Raw genomic sequence first — 16,212 nt, 5'->3', positions numbered from 1 at the left:
TTACATATTAAAGAATAGAAAAATGAAAGACATAATTATAAAAAAATAAATCAACATTAACATCGAATAAGAGTAAGGTTCAATGGCCAGGGGACAGAAAAACAAAAACTCCAGACGGCTGGAGAAAAAATAAAATCTGTAGGGATTCCAGACCATGATACCGCCCAGTCCCCTCTGGGCATTCTACCTAACATAAATGAAACAGTCCTCTTTGGATTTAGGGTTCTCACGGAAGGGCTTGATGATGATGATGGTCACGTAGACTTCTTCCTTTTAATCCGTCCATCATTGTTGGAGCATCATGAAGCTTTGAGTAGGTGGAGGTGGCGCAGGCCACCACCACAAAGAAACCGGAAAAAGAAACAGAAAAGAGAGTAGGGGTCAGTACCGATTTTAGAGCCACCATGAATAGTTGTTATGATGAATTGAAGATACAGAGTATCAGGATTAAGTTAAATTACGATTAAAATGAAGTTATAAAAAGGCCATGTTAAAGTAATGTGTTTTCAGCAGTGTTTTAAAGTGCTCTACTGTATCAGCCTGGCGAATTCCTATTGGCAGGCTATTCCAGATTTTAGGTGCATAACAGCAGAAGGCAGCCTCACCACTTCTTTTAAGTTTTGTTCTTGGAATTCTAAGGAGACACTCATTTGAGGATCTGAGGTTACGATTTGGAATATAAGGTGTCAGACATTCCGATATATAAGATGGGGGAGATTATTTAAGGCTTTATAAACCATAAGCAGAATTTTAAAGTCAATTCTGAATGACACAGGTAACCAGTGTAGTGACATCAAAACTGGAGTAATGTGTTCTGATTTTCTTCTCCTAGTTAGGATTCTAGCAGCTGCATTCTGCACTAGTTGCAAACGATTTATATCTTTTTTGGGTAGTCCTGAGAGGAGTGCGTTACAGTAATCTAGTCGACTGAAAACAAAGCGCGTGAATTAATTTCTCAGCATCTTTCAGTGATAAAGAGGTCTAACTTTACTTATGTTTCTTAAGTGAAAAATGCTGTCCTAATGATCTGATTAATATGTGATTTAATATTCAGATTACAGTCAACAATCACCCCTAAGCTTTTTACCTCCGTCTTGACTTTTAATCCTAATGTATCCAGTTTATTTCTAATAGCCTCATTGTATCCATTATTGCTGATCACTAAAATTTCAGTTTTCTCTTTATTTAACTTGAGAAAATTACTATTCATCCATTCTGAGATACTAGTCAGACATTGTGTTAGTGAATCAATAGAATCGGGGTCATCAGGTGCTATTGATAAGTACAGCTGTGTGTCATCAGCATAGCTGTGGTAGCTCACGTTGTGCCCTGAGATAATCTGACCTAACGGAAGCATGTAGATTGAGAATAACAGCGGACCCAGGATAGAGCCTTGTGGAACACCATATTGGATATCATGTGTCTTCGAGTTGTAATTCCCACAACTAACAAAATTTTTTCTCCCTGTCAGGTAGGATTCAAACCAATTTAAGACACTGCCAGAGAGGCCCACCCATTGACTAAGGCGATTTCTAAGAATGTTGTGATCAATGGTGTCAAATGCAGCACTCAGATCTAAGAGGATGAGAACAGATAAATGGCCTCTGTCTGCATTTACCCGCAAGTCATTTACTACTTTAACGAGTGCAGTTTCTGTGCTGTGATTTGTTCTAAAACCTGACTGAAATTTATCAAGAATAGCATGTTTATTTAGGTGGTCATTTAACTGCATAATGACTGCCTTCTCTAGAACTTTACTTAAGAAGGGCAAGTTAGAGATGGGTCTAAAATTTTCAAGAGCCGAGGGGTCAAGATTATGTTTCTTAAGTAGGGGTTTAACTACAGCAGTCTTAAGACAGTCTGGGAAGACCCCAGTATCTAGTGACGAATTTACTATGTCAGACTTTTACAGAAGTCTTTGCAGCTGGACAAGCTTGAGTAAGTCATGCAGCCATCCCACCTATCCAAATCTGTACTCCCCTTTCTCGTTCAGTTTTTCTTACAGCTTCATGACCAATGTTGAGGAAAGAAAGAAAATGCTTTTTTGGTGTTTTAAAAAATGAGTCAGAAATGAAGCTTAATTAAGTTAGGTCTTTCTTTCCTTGTCTCCTTTATCACTTACAGAGATATTCCTTTAAGTATCGCTACCTCTTTTCTTGAATCCTCTGGGGTACTTCACTCATTTCTGCAGATATTGCTCATCCTCTCTGCTATCACCCACTACTCAAGCATTATTTTATTGGTGCTATCCAACTCTACCAACAGGAGTCAGCATGACAGACATTGTTGCCCCAGTCACAACCAGTTCAGTCCTAAAGAATTTTTCCTGCACTGGTTTTGAGTATATATAGGAGAGCTTATGAGAAGGTGTTACAGAATAAAGCTGAAATGGACTTGGTTAATCTGTAGAAAGTGAGGTCTGATTTTCTAGGATCCAGAACTACAGGAAATAATTTAATCTTGTCAATTTAATCTTGTAACCATCTTCTACAAAAAACATCTTCAAGATTATACATTACTAGCCATGTGTGCCCAACTACGTTGCACATGTTAAAGTTGTCTGTGAAGGGCTCCCTGTTTAAACGCGGCTGCCAGTCGTGAACTGGGCCCTTTCGCACAGCATTATGATTTTTATAAGGGAAACAAAATTACAAAAGAAAACCCTTGGATATTGATTCGATAGGAACGGCCTACTCGGAATCACTGTCTGAATCGTAATTATGTGGTGGTGTAGGAGCATTTCTGCTTCTGTCCATTCACAGTCCATCTCGTTTTCACGATGCTGTCGTTTCCTCTCACAATCTCTTCTCAACCTTTCTCCAATCTTGCAGGTTGCTTTGTGGCAATCCAAAGAGTAAGGCAATATACACGGAGCAATGGTTATAAAAGGGGGACACATAGTTATCCAGGCTCTTCAAAGCATAAATAGGGATCACTTCACTGACATGTGAGCAAGCCACGGTACAACTGTGAGACGCACAGCACTCGCCGGCTTCTAACGTAACAATAATAATTTCCGGAACGTGCTGTTACGTTGTCATTCATTTTACCCACTGTCTTTCTTTCATTCATATGTTATGTAGGCATTTACCTTTTATCTTCAGCAATCTCATTCTCTAACCAGGCCTCAGGAGCTAACCAGCGTAACACTGTCCACCACCCCTTTCGTTATTCCGGCACATTGTTGACATCCGTGAGTAACAGCAATATACTAAACTGGGAGGTGGTCTACGCATGCGTGGAATTTGCAGACAAAGATCAAGATCTAAATGAAGATCTCTTTAGTTAATTTAAAGCAAAACAATTTGTTTAGTTTGAATGTCTGTGTTTTGAGGTGTGACTGGAGTACTACAGTCTTCAGTAGTATAAGCCTGGAGGAGATTCTTAATGCAATGCCTATGTTTTAGTTGTATCTCTACTGCCATCTAGTGCTTCTTCTTCTAATTCATTTGCGGACAAACAAAGATCAAGATCCAAATGAAGATTATATATAGAGATTGACAAAATGAATGCAATTACTGTGATTGCACAAAACCATGCTAAAAGAAATCCCAAGAACATGAACATTTTCACTCTTTCTGCCCTACTTAAAGAAGCTGGAAAAGCAAATAATACAAGGAACTTCAAACTTAAATTAAACTTCTTTATAATTTAGTAGATTTATTCCTTTACTTCTATATTGCTTAAGTTGGATAGATACAAAGGAAAATAAGATAGGGTAAGATTTATCATCTATTTATGTTAGTCATGTTTTTAGGCATTGTTATTGAGTTTTTGTTTGTGTGTGTAACATGTTCACAGAGTGGTTTTAGAATTCAGAGTTATCAGAAATAGCCCCAAATTGATGACAGTATCACTTGAGATACTTGTCATTGCAATATACTATACATTAGTCAATGGTCCATAAATGGTTCTGTAAAAGGTCCAGATCTCATTTTAAGGCATAAATTATGTAAATGACTAGTGGGCAGCATGCCTTAAAGCAGTCAAGGGTTCTCCAGGGATGCTGAACACGCTACCAGAAAATTCAAACATCTTTCTTTGCAATATACAATGTCATATTCATTGATTAAAACAAAGATTTGGAATTTAAAACTGCAATTATTGAGCAATGGATTTGTTGCGTGTTCTTTTTAATTTGACCATAATGTTAATAAAGGATTGGCTGTATTAGAAAATAGTCAAACAATGTGGTTAAAATTCTGATGGATAACAGCAGTCCTAAAAATCTCCAAAGGATGAGGGAATTTTATAAACTGCAGCATCATCATGTAAACATATAATGTTCTATTGGCCTAGCATAAACTGTGTCTGCTTGATAAATAATGTTTAATGTAATGGAATTTATAATTTCAACTAATATCTGACCATTTCACAGCTGAAAGACTACTTAGTACACTTACTTTGGAATCCTTCTGTTCTGAGGAGAGTATTGGAGTGTCAGATTCATCAGTAAAACTGCAAGATTCTGAAAGTTGTGAGAGTATTCCAGAATTTCCACATGAATGTAAGTTAAACAGACACTGGTTTAGACCTATTATTGAGTGGGTTTTCTCAAAATGGTATTGCTCTTCTAATTTTCTAACCTTTTTCTTGTGATCGTCAGCACTTTCTTCACAGTCAGCTTTTTATAGTGTTAACATTATGCATTTTTACTCCACATGTCTAATTTAGTTCATCCTGTTTATGTTCAGGTGACTTTGCGCCTCCATCATGAAATGCTGCATATCTACATATCAGTGTGGTAGTTCTGGATTCAGTCCTTCCTAGTGATACTTCAGCCTTTGCTTCCATTAGTTTACTCTCATTATTAACATATACGAAACACGTATGAAACATTCTTCCTCAATTCCAGAATCAGTTCTTTACATATTTAATCTTGCTTATATTACCCTTGCTGCCACCAGTGAGCCACATCTCATCCTCATGCATGTCATCCAAATAGCAGTACTCCCATCTTTTTCTGAATTAATTCTATTGTTGAAACTTAGGTTTTCACTTGCTTGCTCTCCTTGTACAACAATTCAGCAAAAACATATATTGCTTCACAAATTTCCAGTATGTATGAGGTGCACTGCAAAAAGTACCCTTCCAATATTTTCATCATACACACAATATACTATTGCATTTATCATCTTCACTACCTCTCATTTACTTATGACAACCGATTTACTTTATTTTTGCATTCACGTCATGGCTTTTCACATCTCTACAAAATTTCCCCTTAAGCAGCTTCTCCCTAATTTCACTGTGCCTCAGTAAAAAATTACTAGCGTGAACAGTATGAGCTCCTGTGGCAGTTGCTCACATCTTCATTAGCCCAACCCCCGGATTTACTTCGTAACACTAGAATTACCAGAGCCTACGAAAAAACTTGTAGATCCCGCCCCCCTTAAATCTGTTCGCACTTCTCCATCAGCTTCTTTTGCCCTGTAAATGTGCCGATAAAGACAAGCAGCAAGCAGCCTACTATCCCATCCCCCCGCAGCCGCAGAACATGCACAAAGTTCTCCCACCTCATGCCTTGATTGATTATCTGGGAGTGAAGTGCTGGAGTTTTAGAATGGAAATAATAGATCTTTATTTGGAACACATGCATTTCATTTGTGTTCCGTTTGTACAATAATCTGTGTAAACACATTGTTAAAACAGAAACGTTTTTCATATTTTAGCAGTAAATGACAAAATGTTGGCATAAACTATATAATGTAAGATGCCTGAAGTCCAAAGATCAAAAAAACACTTTCACAAAAGGTTCAAGGATAAGACAACAGCTTCTGTGGCGTAGCGGTAAGATTTGCTGACTCGTGATCAAGAGTCCCCGGTTCAATCCCGACTGTCTCCTATATTTGCCGTTTTCAGTAGTGAGCTGTTCTTATTGTTAATATTATACAGTACACACATACATTTGGTTTGCGTCTGTAACAGACGGTGTACATTTATAGTACTTGTGAAAGTTACTGTTTTATTTTCACTTTTATTCTCTCAGTCATGATCACGATACATACTACCCCCCACCACCACCACCACCCAGGGGTCGGACGCTGTTACTTTTTATTTCAAACTTGGAATAACTGTAGATGTAAGTGGTGTTTTGAGGCAAAGGAACTGGACATTCTCTGATCTGGAGGGATAAAAGCTGACACGCAAACGCTGGTGAATCTGCCTTCTTCGTATCTCACCATCACTTGATTTTTTTATTCACTTTTATTGAGTGTTCCTGCTCACGCTGAATTAGTATGCATGTCAAAGACGCACTGACAAAAAAAACAACAGAGACATAGGTATATATGATATTTGGAATTATTCATTTTATGACCTGTGTAGTACATTTCGGAAAACATTGTCGCACAAATGCAACATTATTCATATTATTTATATTCATTTGCATAACACGTTGCGCTTGTAATCAGTGACCACATGTTTTTTTTTTTTTTCCGATCTTGTCAGTGTCCACTTTTGGGTGCACAGTGCTGTTTCTTTTGTACTCCAGGACATGCAGAGGAAAAAATAGTACAGAGAGGTAATTTCAGCGCTATATGCATTCATCAAATTCAAATATTAACAGTTCACACACGCGCAAGGACCATCCTTCCTACATTTATGACATGTGTACCTGTTGCAATGCGCACACTTCTCTCTCCAGTTAAACAACAACAGTTAAATATATGTAATGACATGTCATCTTTTCCTTATAACCTATTTTGCTAATTTGCATACTGAAAATCTTGCTTATGTTATACATTTCTTGTGATTCTTGTTCTTCTGTAATTTACTGTGACAATATTCTTTTTATTTTTAAGCCGTAAAATTAAATGCCCAAAGTTCTTCCTCTTTGACATCTGAATTTGAAGTACGGGAAGGTGAATTGTCATACCCTCATCAGTATGTACCAGAAGCACTTAATGAATTTCAGCCAGGGGGCCTCAACCATTTGGAACTGAAGGTAAAAACCTATTTCTCCTTTAAGTTTAGTGTAGTAAAATGCTGTTATTTTCTGGAACTTGTTAAGGATTAATGTTGACCCAGTAACATTTTCAAGGGTAGCATTATGGCACGAGGTTACAACCGATCACTTAAAAGCTGTGTGTGCGGAGTTTACATGTTCTCCATGAGTTTGTGGGAGTTTTCCCCCTGGTACATCACTTTTACTCCCATGTCCAAAAGATTAAGACCTGTTGTAATTGAGTATTAATACTGACATAAATATTCCATGTGATGGATATGCGCTATCACAGAGTTAGTTCTTGCCATGTACTTAATGCTGCTTTGCTGTACACTGGTTTCATGCAACCCTGAACTAAATGTGTTGGAAGATGAATGGAAGATTGAAAACTTTTTAAAAAGATATAAAATATATAAAAATGTGAAATCCTTCTTTTAACATACTTATTAACTATAAAAAGTTGAATGCAATGTATTTGGTTTTTTTTTATACTTTTAAAAATACCATTCACCAATTCTTGATATCCAGCAAAACATCACCAACCTTTGTTCACACTCACTAACACTGTGAGTGTGTTTAGAGTCACCATGCTGCTCTGGATATCCTTGATATCACAAACGTGTGACTTGGGCCAGGAATATGCTCAACACTGCGCAACATGTGAGCTTGAGTACGCTGCTGCTATGCAAGCAGTTTATTGTGTAATTTTCATGTGTACTTTAAGTAAGCCTGTAGCCTTAAAAGGGCATTTTATCTAAAGCCATTTTTGTTGTAATATTGCAATTCATATTAATTTCTTTTTTCATACTTAACTGAATAATATATGTGTAAAATACAATAATATGTACAAAGAATGCACTTAATTATGTGATTACCTCTTAATTTCAATTTCTTGCTTATTTCTGCTCAAAATTAGCAAAATGTTTCAAGCTTACTATTTAAATATTTTAAAGGGTATACCTATTTATTATATTTCCATTAATTAATCACATCTTGTGGCATTGCAGAGCAGAGAATAATAAACTGTGGGGCACAAAAAAGATACATTATCCCTGTGGTTTTACATACATTGTCCTAGTCAGCTGTCAGAAATGTTATAATGATCCTTCTCAGCAAGTACTTTATTGATTTGTAACCTTTTTAACTGAACTTCCAAAAACTGATCATTTTTTTGTCTTTTTATTCTTTCCTTGAATATCAGTCTATTTTGTAACCCATACCTTCTTAGTCTAGGTCTTAGCTAGTGGGTATCAATTGGAAACTGGAAGAAACTATGATAGGGAGAGATCTGGCAGACCCAAAATCACAACCCAATCAGAAGACAAGTTTCTGAGGGTCACCAGCTTGCGTGATAGGTGCTTCACAGCTCAACAGCTTCAAGCTCACAGCTTAACAGTGGTCAATAAAAGCAAGTCTCAGTTTCTACTGTGAAGAGGAGACTTGATGCTGCAGGTTTGACAGGGTATGTGGCAATAAGAAAGCCATTCCTTAAAGGAAAATATAGGTTCTTGAAATAGCACTTGTGTACGACTGCAGACTGGAAAAATGTCTTATGGACCGTTGAATCAAAATTTGAAATCTTCGGTTCATCACGCAGGGTGTTTGCACGAGTTGGTGAAAGGATAGTTCCACAGTGTGTGATGCCAATTATCAAACATGGAGGAGGTGATTTGCCTTGAGTGACTGGCATTCTGAATCAAAAGGGATACCACAGTCTGACTGTTATATCAACAAAATATGGCTACTTTGATCAATCAAAAATCTGAATAAAATTTTGTATACTTAATGATTCCTTGAGGCGGCATGTTGGCGCAGTGGGTAGCGCTGCTGCCTCGCTGTTTGGAGACCTGGACTCGCTTCCCGGGTCCTCCCTGCGTGGAGTTTGCATGTTCTCCCCGTGTCTGCATGGGTTTCCTCCGGGTACTCCGGTTTCCTCTCACAGTCCAAAGACATGCTGGTTAGGTGTATTGGCGATTCTAAATTGTCCCGTGTGTGTGTGCGCGCGTGTGCCCTGCCCGGGTATGTTTCCTGCCTTGCGCTCTGTGTTGGGTGGGTTTGACTCCAGCAGAACCCCGTAACCCTGTAGTTAGGATATAGCGGGTTGGATGATGGATGGGTGGATAATGACTCCTTGACTTATTTTTTATTTGCCATTGTTTATTTGTTCTATGCCTTAATTTCATGAAACATTAAGAAATTAAACTGCATGCATTTCTATTAAAAACTGAAAAAACTGTGGTGTTCTAAAACTTTTGACTGGTAGTGTATACTGAGGTAGAAACCCAATAAGATGGTACCTCCAAAACACACATGTGAACATTTTGGCCTCTTTGGCCTTATTCTTGATAAGACTGCAAGTACAACTATTCTATTACAATATCTACAGAGTATATTGTGCATTAATGGTGACGCATAATGCAAGAGTTATTTTGACAGAAATATCAGTGATTCATTTCTCTGTAATTCTAATGTTTTTTCTTTGCATAACTGATGTTTGTACCTGAAAGTTATTCTAAAGTAATCATTTTAAATGGGTACAAAAAGAGGGTTGAATTGAAATGTTTTTAGAAAGAGTGAAGACTTTTTCTGCTTTAATCATTTTAGGTGGCACAAAGTGTGCAGAGTTTGTTACAGCTCATATACAGTTTACAGGTAAGAACCTTTAAACTCATTCAACATTCAATCAAATAGCAGCCAATGGATATTTATTATATTTTTTGAAGAGTGGGGCTTTATACTGGTGTACCTTATTTTATTAGCATTCCTAGGAAATATTTGGATATAAGCAAATTGTTTTTTGCTGTGCTGTGCATTCTTTAAAGATAACATTGCCTGTGTTTTTTGACTTACACATAACAACCTAGGTGTCATTGAATAGCACCTATGACACATGACTGGTTTATCAAACCTAACTGAAGGTAATATGAAAAATATGCCACCTTACGATGGAATTCTGTGTGGACAAGTTCAGTTTTATTTGTTGTAATAAGACTACCTTTCAAGTTGTGAAAATTAGTTTATTGAATGGAGTCTTCTTCATTTAATTATAATATAAAATGTAAAACCCTTGACCCCAGATCTCTGAATCCATCCATCTATCCATCTATTATCCAACCCGCTATATCCAAACACAGGGTCACGGGAGATCTCTGAATATTAAAACTAAAATGCAACATCATTTTTAATTTCATGCAATGATGATGTTTTCCCAAATGATCTAAACTCTTTAATCTTTCACTTGTCATATATAAAATAGTTAATTCAGTCATTCATTTATGCCTTCATTCATTTCACACATTTGTTGGGATTTTTGGTCATATCACCTTGTTTAGAAATGAATTTGTTAATTTGGGATTTTTCTCAAATTGCAAAAAATTCATTATCACTGGCAATTATAATGCCAGTATCAGCATCCTGACAACTTTTATAGGGCTTACAAGTTCATAGATTGTTATGAGTTTCTAGTTCTTAACAAAGTGTTTGGAACTTTATGTTCTTTGCTTACACAGCACACTCCTTATCAGTTTATCCACTTATGCATAGTATGGAGTAACTCAATTAAAAATTAGCTAGGGATTATCCTAAACCTGTCCAGGACAATATCCAAATCGTGAATGACTTCATGAAGTCCCTGGTCAGAACATACTCCATAATCAAATCAGAATTTTGGATTCACAATAACTCCAAACTTTTTAGTAGCAGTATTTTAACTAACAACAGATGGAACAGCACTCTGAAAATAATAATATGATATCTTACACTGGCTACTCATCATTTTATCCATTGAATTTGGAATAATCCTGTCCTATACTGCACAACTCAGTGGGAAAAGAAAATCTTATTTCATTTAAAACTAGGGGGCTTTGCCCCCTGCTCACTTTGTTTGCCTGGCCGTCCGCTATGCCACGACTCAGCTGCTCGAAGGGCTTCAGGACGCTCCCCTGTTAGAGAAAGTGATGGTATGTAGAAGAGTATGCGGAGTGTGGGAGGAAGACAGATGGTTTGGTCCTTAGTTATTATAGACAGAAATTTAGTTACTTGAGTATTTCACTACAACTGTCTATTTTAAATACCAATGAATAATAAAACTTAGTAAAGTCCTTGTCACCACTACTGTTTGCAATTGCCATTGAACCACTGGCAATACACTGTCAAAATACTGATCAGATAAAGGGGATTATCAGAGAAGGACTGGAACAGAAAATTTCACTATATGCAGATGATAAGGTACTGTATATATCAGATCCACAAAATTCTGTGCCTGCAGTCTTAACAGCACTCACAGAATTTCAAAAGATCTCTGATCTCAGAATTAATCTGAATAAAAGTGTACTTTCCAGTGAATTCTCAAGCATATAATATTAGATTAGAAACCCTACCTTTTATCATTGCAGAACAGTATAAATACCTTGGCCGTCTGCTTGGAAAAAATTAAGCAAGACTTGCATAGATGGTCAACTCTTCATCTCACTCTAGCTGGAAGAATTAACACTATTAAGATGAATATTCTACCTAAGCTCCTTTTTTATTTCAAAACATCCCAATATACACCAATAAATCATTTTTTAAGCAATTAGATTCAACAATAACTTCATTTATTTGAAACTCAAAGCATCCACGTATCCAAAGAGCGACCATAAAAAGACAGAAGGTGGCATGGCTCTACCTAACTTCCAGTTTTATTACTGGGCAGCAAATATAGAAGCGATAAAAACCTGGACACATATAGAAGAACATACACAGGCTTGGTCCGCAATAGAAGTAAAATCCTGCAGTACTTCTTTATATTCCCTGCTCTGTGCCCCAATAAACACGTTATCGGCAATATACTAATAACCCAATTGTGCTTCACTCACTTAGAATATGGAACCAATGGAGAAAGCATTTTAAGGAGAAGCTTTTATCTGTGGCACGTCTGCAAGAGAACCACCACATATGCAGTTTTTAATATCTGGAAAAAATTTGGGATTAACTTGCTTAGAGATCTTTGTATATAGACATCTTTGCATCCTATGAACAGTTACATTTCAAATTTAACATTCCAGCTACACATTTCTTTCACTATCTTCAAATTAGGAACTTTGTTAAACAGAACCTTCCTGATTTTCCTCATCTTGCACCCTCATCCATGCTGGAAAAAATATTGCTCAATCTCAAGGACACTATCTGTGCAATATATAAAATTATTTTACAGTCCCTCCCTTTCAAAGATCCAAGAGGACACTGGGAAAAAGATCTCTCAATTAATATATCAGAAAAGGAGTGTAAAGTAGCAATGCAGAGAATTCACTTAAGCTCCATATGCGCTAAACACAATTATTCAACTCAAAATTATATATCGAGCACATTTGTCTCGTCTAAAACTCTCCAAAATATTTCCAGGTCAAGATCCAACCTGCAAACGCTGCAATCAAGTCCCAGCCTCACTGGGTCACATGTTCTGGGCCTGCACCAAATTAACATCATTCTGGACCAAAATTTTTAATTACCTTTCAGATCGCCTTGGTGTCACAATCCCTCCTAACCCATTAACAGCTGTGTTTGGGGTTCTTCCAGATGGGTTTAAAGTGGAGAAAGACAAACAAACTGTGATTGCATTCACTACACTTTTGGCACACAGACTTATTCTGCTAAACTGGACGAACCCAAACTCTCCTCTTTTAAGTTAGTGGGAAACCGATGTGTTATAGAATTTGAAATTAGAAAAAATCAAATACTCAGTTAGAAGATCAGTACACACTTTTTTTCAAAACATGGCAGGATCTAATCAGTAATATTTTAAAAAAAAGCTCTTAAAGCACAGAGGAAGCAATTATTTCTGTATTTCTTTGTCTTCTGCATTCATCTCTATTGGCTTATCAAACTTATTAATTTAGGTATGTTTACAAGCCTTAAATTTTACGCCGTTTGCCTTGCTCTCTCTCTCAGGGGTGGGGGTTGACTTATTCTTATTTTTACTTTTTGTAAAAATTGATTGTTTTGTATGGAATGATTGCAGTAAAATTAATAAAATTAAAAAATAAAATTAAAACATGAAGTAAAAAGGTAACGTAATAAAAAGTAAATTAAAAAATTAAACTACATTAATGCCTTGTCAAAAACAACATTATGAATTACTTGATTTTTTTTTTTTTGCATTTCTGTTCAGATATTGTTCAGGATATTTTTCTCTTTCTCATTTGTTGGATGAATCTCTTTGTTCTTGATTTTAATTTTATGCATCTCTTTTTTTATCATTTAATTTTTTTCGATGTTCATTATCAGCTCTTGCTGCTCTTTTTCTGTCGCGATCTAGAATTCAACATTCTTGAACAGTGTGATGGGCGGCCAGATCCCATGCCCGGCCAGGACGCCCCTTCTACATATGTTCCGGGGGAGCAACCATGGGCTTCTCAGTACCTCCCCCGGGACACTTGGTGGCAGCCTCCCTGGCTGACGAGGGTGCCTCAGTTTCCCGCAGGGCTCCATGGGAGATGGAGTTCTCCACAGCCCTGTTGGGATCTGGGTGGCTGCCAGGGGGTGCTACATGGTTCCCTGAGTCGACCTGAACAAAAATACAGCCCCACCCAAAAGTGCAATCAGAAACAGGTGATCAAGCACCTAGAGCACTTCGGGGTGGGCTATAAAAAGGACCAGCAACCACCACTCATTGGCCAGAATCGGGAGGAAGAGGACGAGGTTGCCAGGGAGGAGTGGTGGTTTCAGAAGAGAATGTTTTGTGTGTTTAACTGTTGACTGGGACTGTGTTATGCCTGTGGAGTTCACGGGGAAGTTGTGTCCCACAGGTGAAGAAAAATAAATTCTAGTTGTGTTTTTATACATGCCTCAGTGTGAGTCTGTGCCGGGTCAAGTGCTATACAGCCTCTAGTTCACAACAGATAATTTGCTTTTCTGTCTTGCCATTATAACGGACTGCGTTGAAGGGTGAGTTAGCAGCACTGAGAGTGTCACAGGGTGGTATGGAGAGAGGATGGGTGCAGTTGGCGTAGAGGGGGGAGGTCAAGGCTGAATAATGTGGACATGACATAAATATTTTATATAATAGAGATAAGAATGTCGATAACATTTTTAGATTTTGGCATCAATTCATGTAGTAAATAAGCTGGGCCTCTTAAGCTCAACATACAATATAGAAGGTCTTCATGCTCTATTGCTCTCCAAATTGGGTAGAGGAAGGTGCTTATATTGATATGATTTTCAATAAAACTTTAACGTATACCGATTAATTTATTATGTGTTGTGTTTCTCATTTATTGTAATATTATTTATAAAATTTAAAAAATGTAATAACTTTCATGGTAAAAATGTTATGTCATTCAAATGCCACTGAAAAAATAATAAGCTAGACAGACTGACAGGTAAGTAAAACAGATAGATGATAATTTTTGATTAACTATATATTTTCACATTAATTTAGACTTTATTATGCAAGAAGAGAACATTTGAAATGCGAAATGCATGACTTAGTGTGAATTATAAAATAAACCATGTTCATTGTACACACATTAATTAGACATATTGTTACAAACGTTTTAAGAATTTTAAGAATAGCAAGAGTACTGCAAGACTTAATTTAGTTATTCTTTTTTTTAGTTACAGCATTGCTTTGCATATTACTAAACTTGAGAAACAGTTTAAAAGTACCATATGTAACATTAAAACTGAATATTAAGTATAATTCTTTTCTAGGCTGCAGTGACAATTCAGGACAGTTGCTTTGAAGTTCAGAAGCTCCTCCTTCAGGAAACTGAACGACTGCCCAGATATTTTTGTGGTCGTGGCAATCTTTTGCTGGAACAGGGGAGGCAACGCAACATGGAGAAGCACCGAGAAGAACTGGCCAGTGTACAACAACTGCAGAGTCAGCTGAGGCAGGAGCAGCAACGCTGGGAACGTGAGTGTAGTCAACTTCAGCGACAGCAAGTAGAATTGGACAATGAATTGGAGCAGCGAGAACGGAACTGTGTTTTGCAAACAGAGCAGTTACGACGAGACCGGGAAGATCTAGAAAATCAACTGAAGGAATATCAACAGAATCTGGAAAGATTGCGAGAAGGACAACAACTGGTAGAAAAGGACAGGGAAGAATTAGACAAGCAGCAGGCGCAGCTGCACGGCTGGAAACACAAGCGGCAAAGTAGCCTCCCAGTTATGATTACATTTCCTCTAGCCAAAACACAGGTATTAAGATTTTTATTTTTATTTTTTACATTGAAGGTAGCATTTTATAATAACAAAACTGATTTGTAAACAGTTCTTAAATCTATATATATATATATATATATATATATATATATATATATATATATATATATATATATATATATTCCAGCATCACGTCTGAATGGCTGGAGCGATTTTAATGAAACTTGGTACACATTTTTTCTCAATGGTCGACTAAAAATACTGTAGGGTGAAATCAGCCCTAACACACCACCTTCTGGGTAGGGTGGGGGGTGATCTTACGGTCTTGTATGTATGTTATCATTCAGTTGACACTCATAACGACCATCAGAGGGCGAACTGGAGGTGACTGGCAGCATTCTTTATGTTTGAGCGCCACCACCACCCAGGCGCCCCTGGTGCTTTTAAAATTAAATAGATTTCTACGCGTGCAAGTGTGTTTGTCTGTCCGGCCAGGAAGTGAAACACAGAGTCGGGGTGAGGGCTCCAGCTCTAAAGATACGCAAGCAAGGCCAGCACACTGGCAAAAGGAAACCTCCTAAGAAAGACAGTTGCTTAACTGCTAATGCACAAACGATGCGAGCACGTCTGCAACACGAATCCTCATAGCAGAGAGATGCGCAGAAGAGTTCTGATGATTTCAGTACTTCGTGGGATTCCATGCTTTTAACAACACGGACTTACACAGTTAGTATATAGCAATCGACTTCCAGCATTCTTTATGTTTAAGCAGCCCTGCGCCCCTGTTGCTTTTCAAATTAAATAGTGTTGGGATAACATACATACAAGACCACAAGACAAGGACATTAGTGAATCTTTATTGTTTGTTAATTTATTTTTATTTTTAAAGTTTTATTTTTTTAATTATGTTTTTCTCAAACAATTAAAAAATAGCACTTTATTTTCCTTTCGGGGCAACGCTGGGTATTTCAGCTAATTTCAGATAAAATCCATTTTCCTATACTTTTATCTCTTTTCTTTCAGTTGCTTTTGCTTTATGTTATTGATAATTCTTAGCTCTGACCTAGAAGCAGAACAGATAAATGTAATTAAATGGAAAAAATAAACCCATTTAGCTTATC

At 37.1% G+C, this 16,212-nt stretch overlaps 1 protein-coding gene across 6 annotated transcripts in view; it reads left to right on the top strand.

Annotated features, from left to right (window-relative positions):
* arhgef28a (Rho guanine nucleotide exchange factor (GEF) 28a) overlaps positions 1–16,212 on the top strand; it is a 255,985-nt gene that overhangs the window by 194,661 nt on the left and 45,112 nt on the right. For all 6 annotated transcript variants that reach the window (XM_039758444.1, XM_039758443.1, XM_039758447.1 and 3 more), the window contains 4 exons: positions 4,379–4,507; positions 6,804–6,946; positions 9,551–9,598; positions 14,636–15,127. In XM_039758444.1, coding sequence (XP_039614378.1) covers positions 4,379–4,507; positions 6,804–6,946; positions 9,551–9,598; positions 14,636–15,127 — 812 coding nt within the window. The remainder of the gene's footprint in view (positions 1–4,378; positions 4,508–6,803; positions 6,947–9,550; positions 9,599–14,635; positions 15,128–16,212) is intronic.

The sequence above is a fragment of the Polypterus senegalus genome, chromosome 7 (assembly GCF_016835505.1).
Source record: "Polypterus senegalus isolate Bchr_013 chromosome 7, ASM1683550v1, whole genome shotgun sequence".
Taxonomy (NCBI): Eukaryota; Metazoa; Chordata; class Cladistia; order Polypteriformes; family Polypteridae; genus Polypterus; species Polypterus senegalus.
Note: the sequence above shows the minus strand (reverse complement) of the source record. Positions and strands in the feature narration are given on the sequence as shown.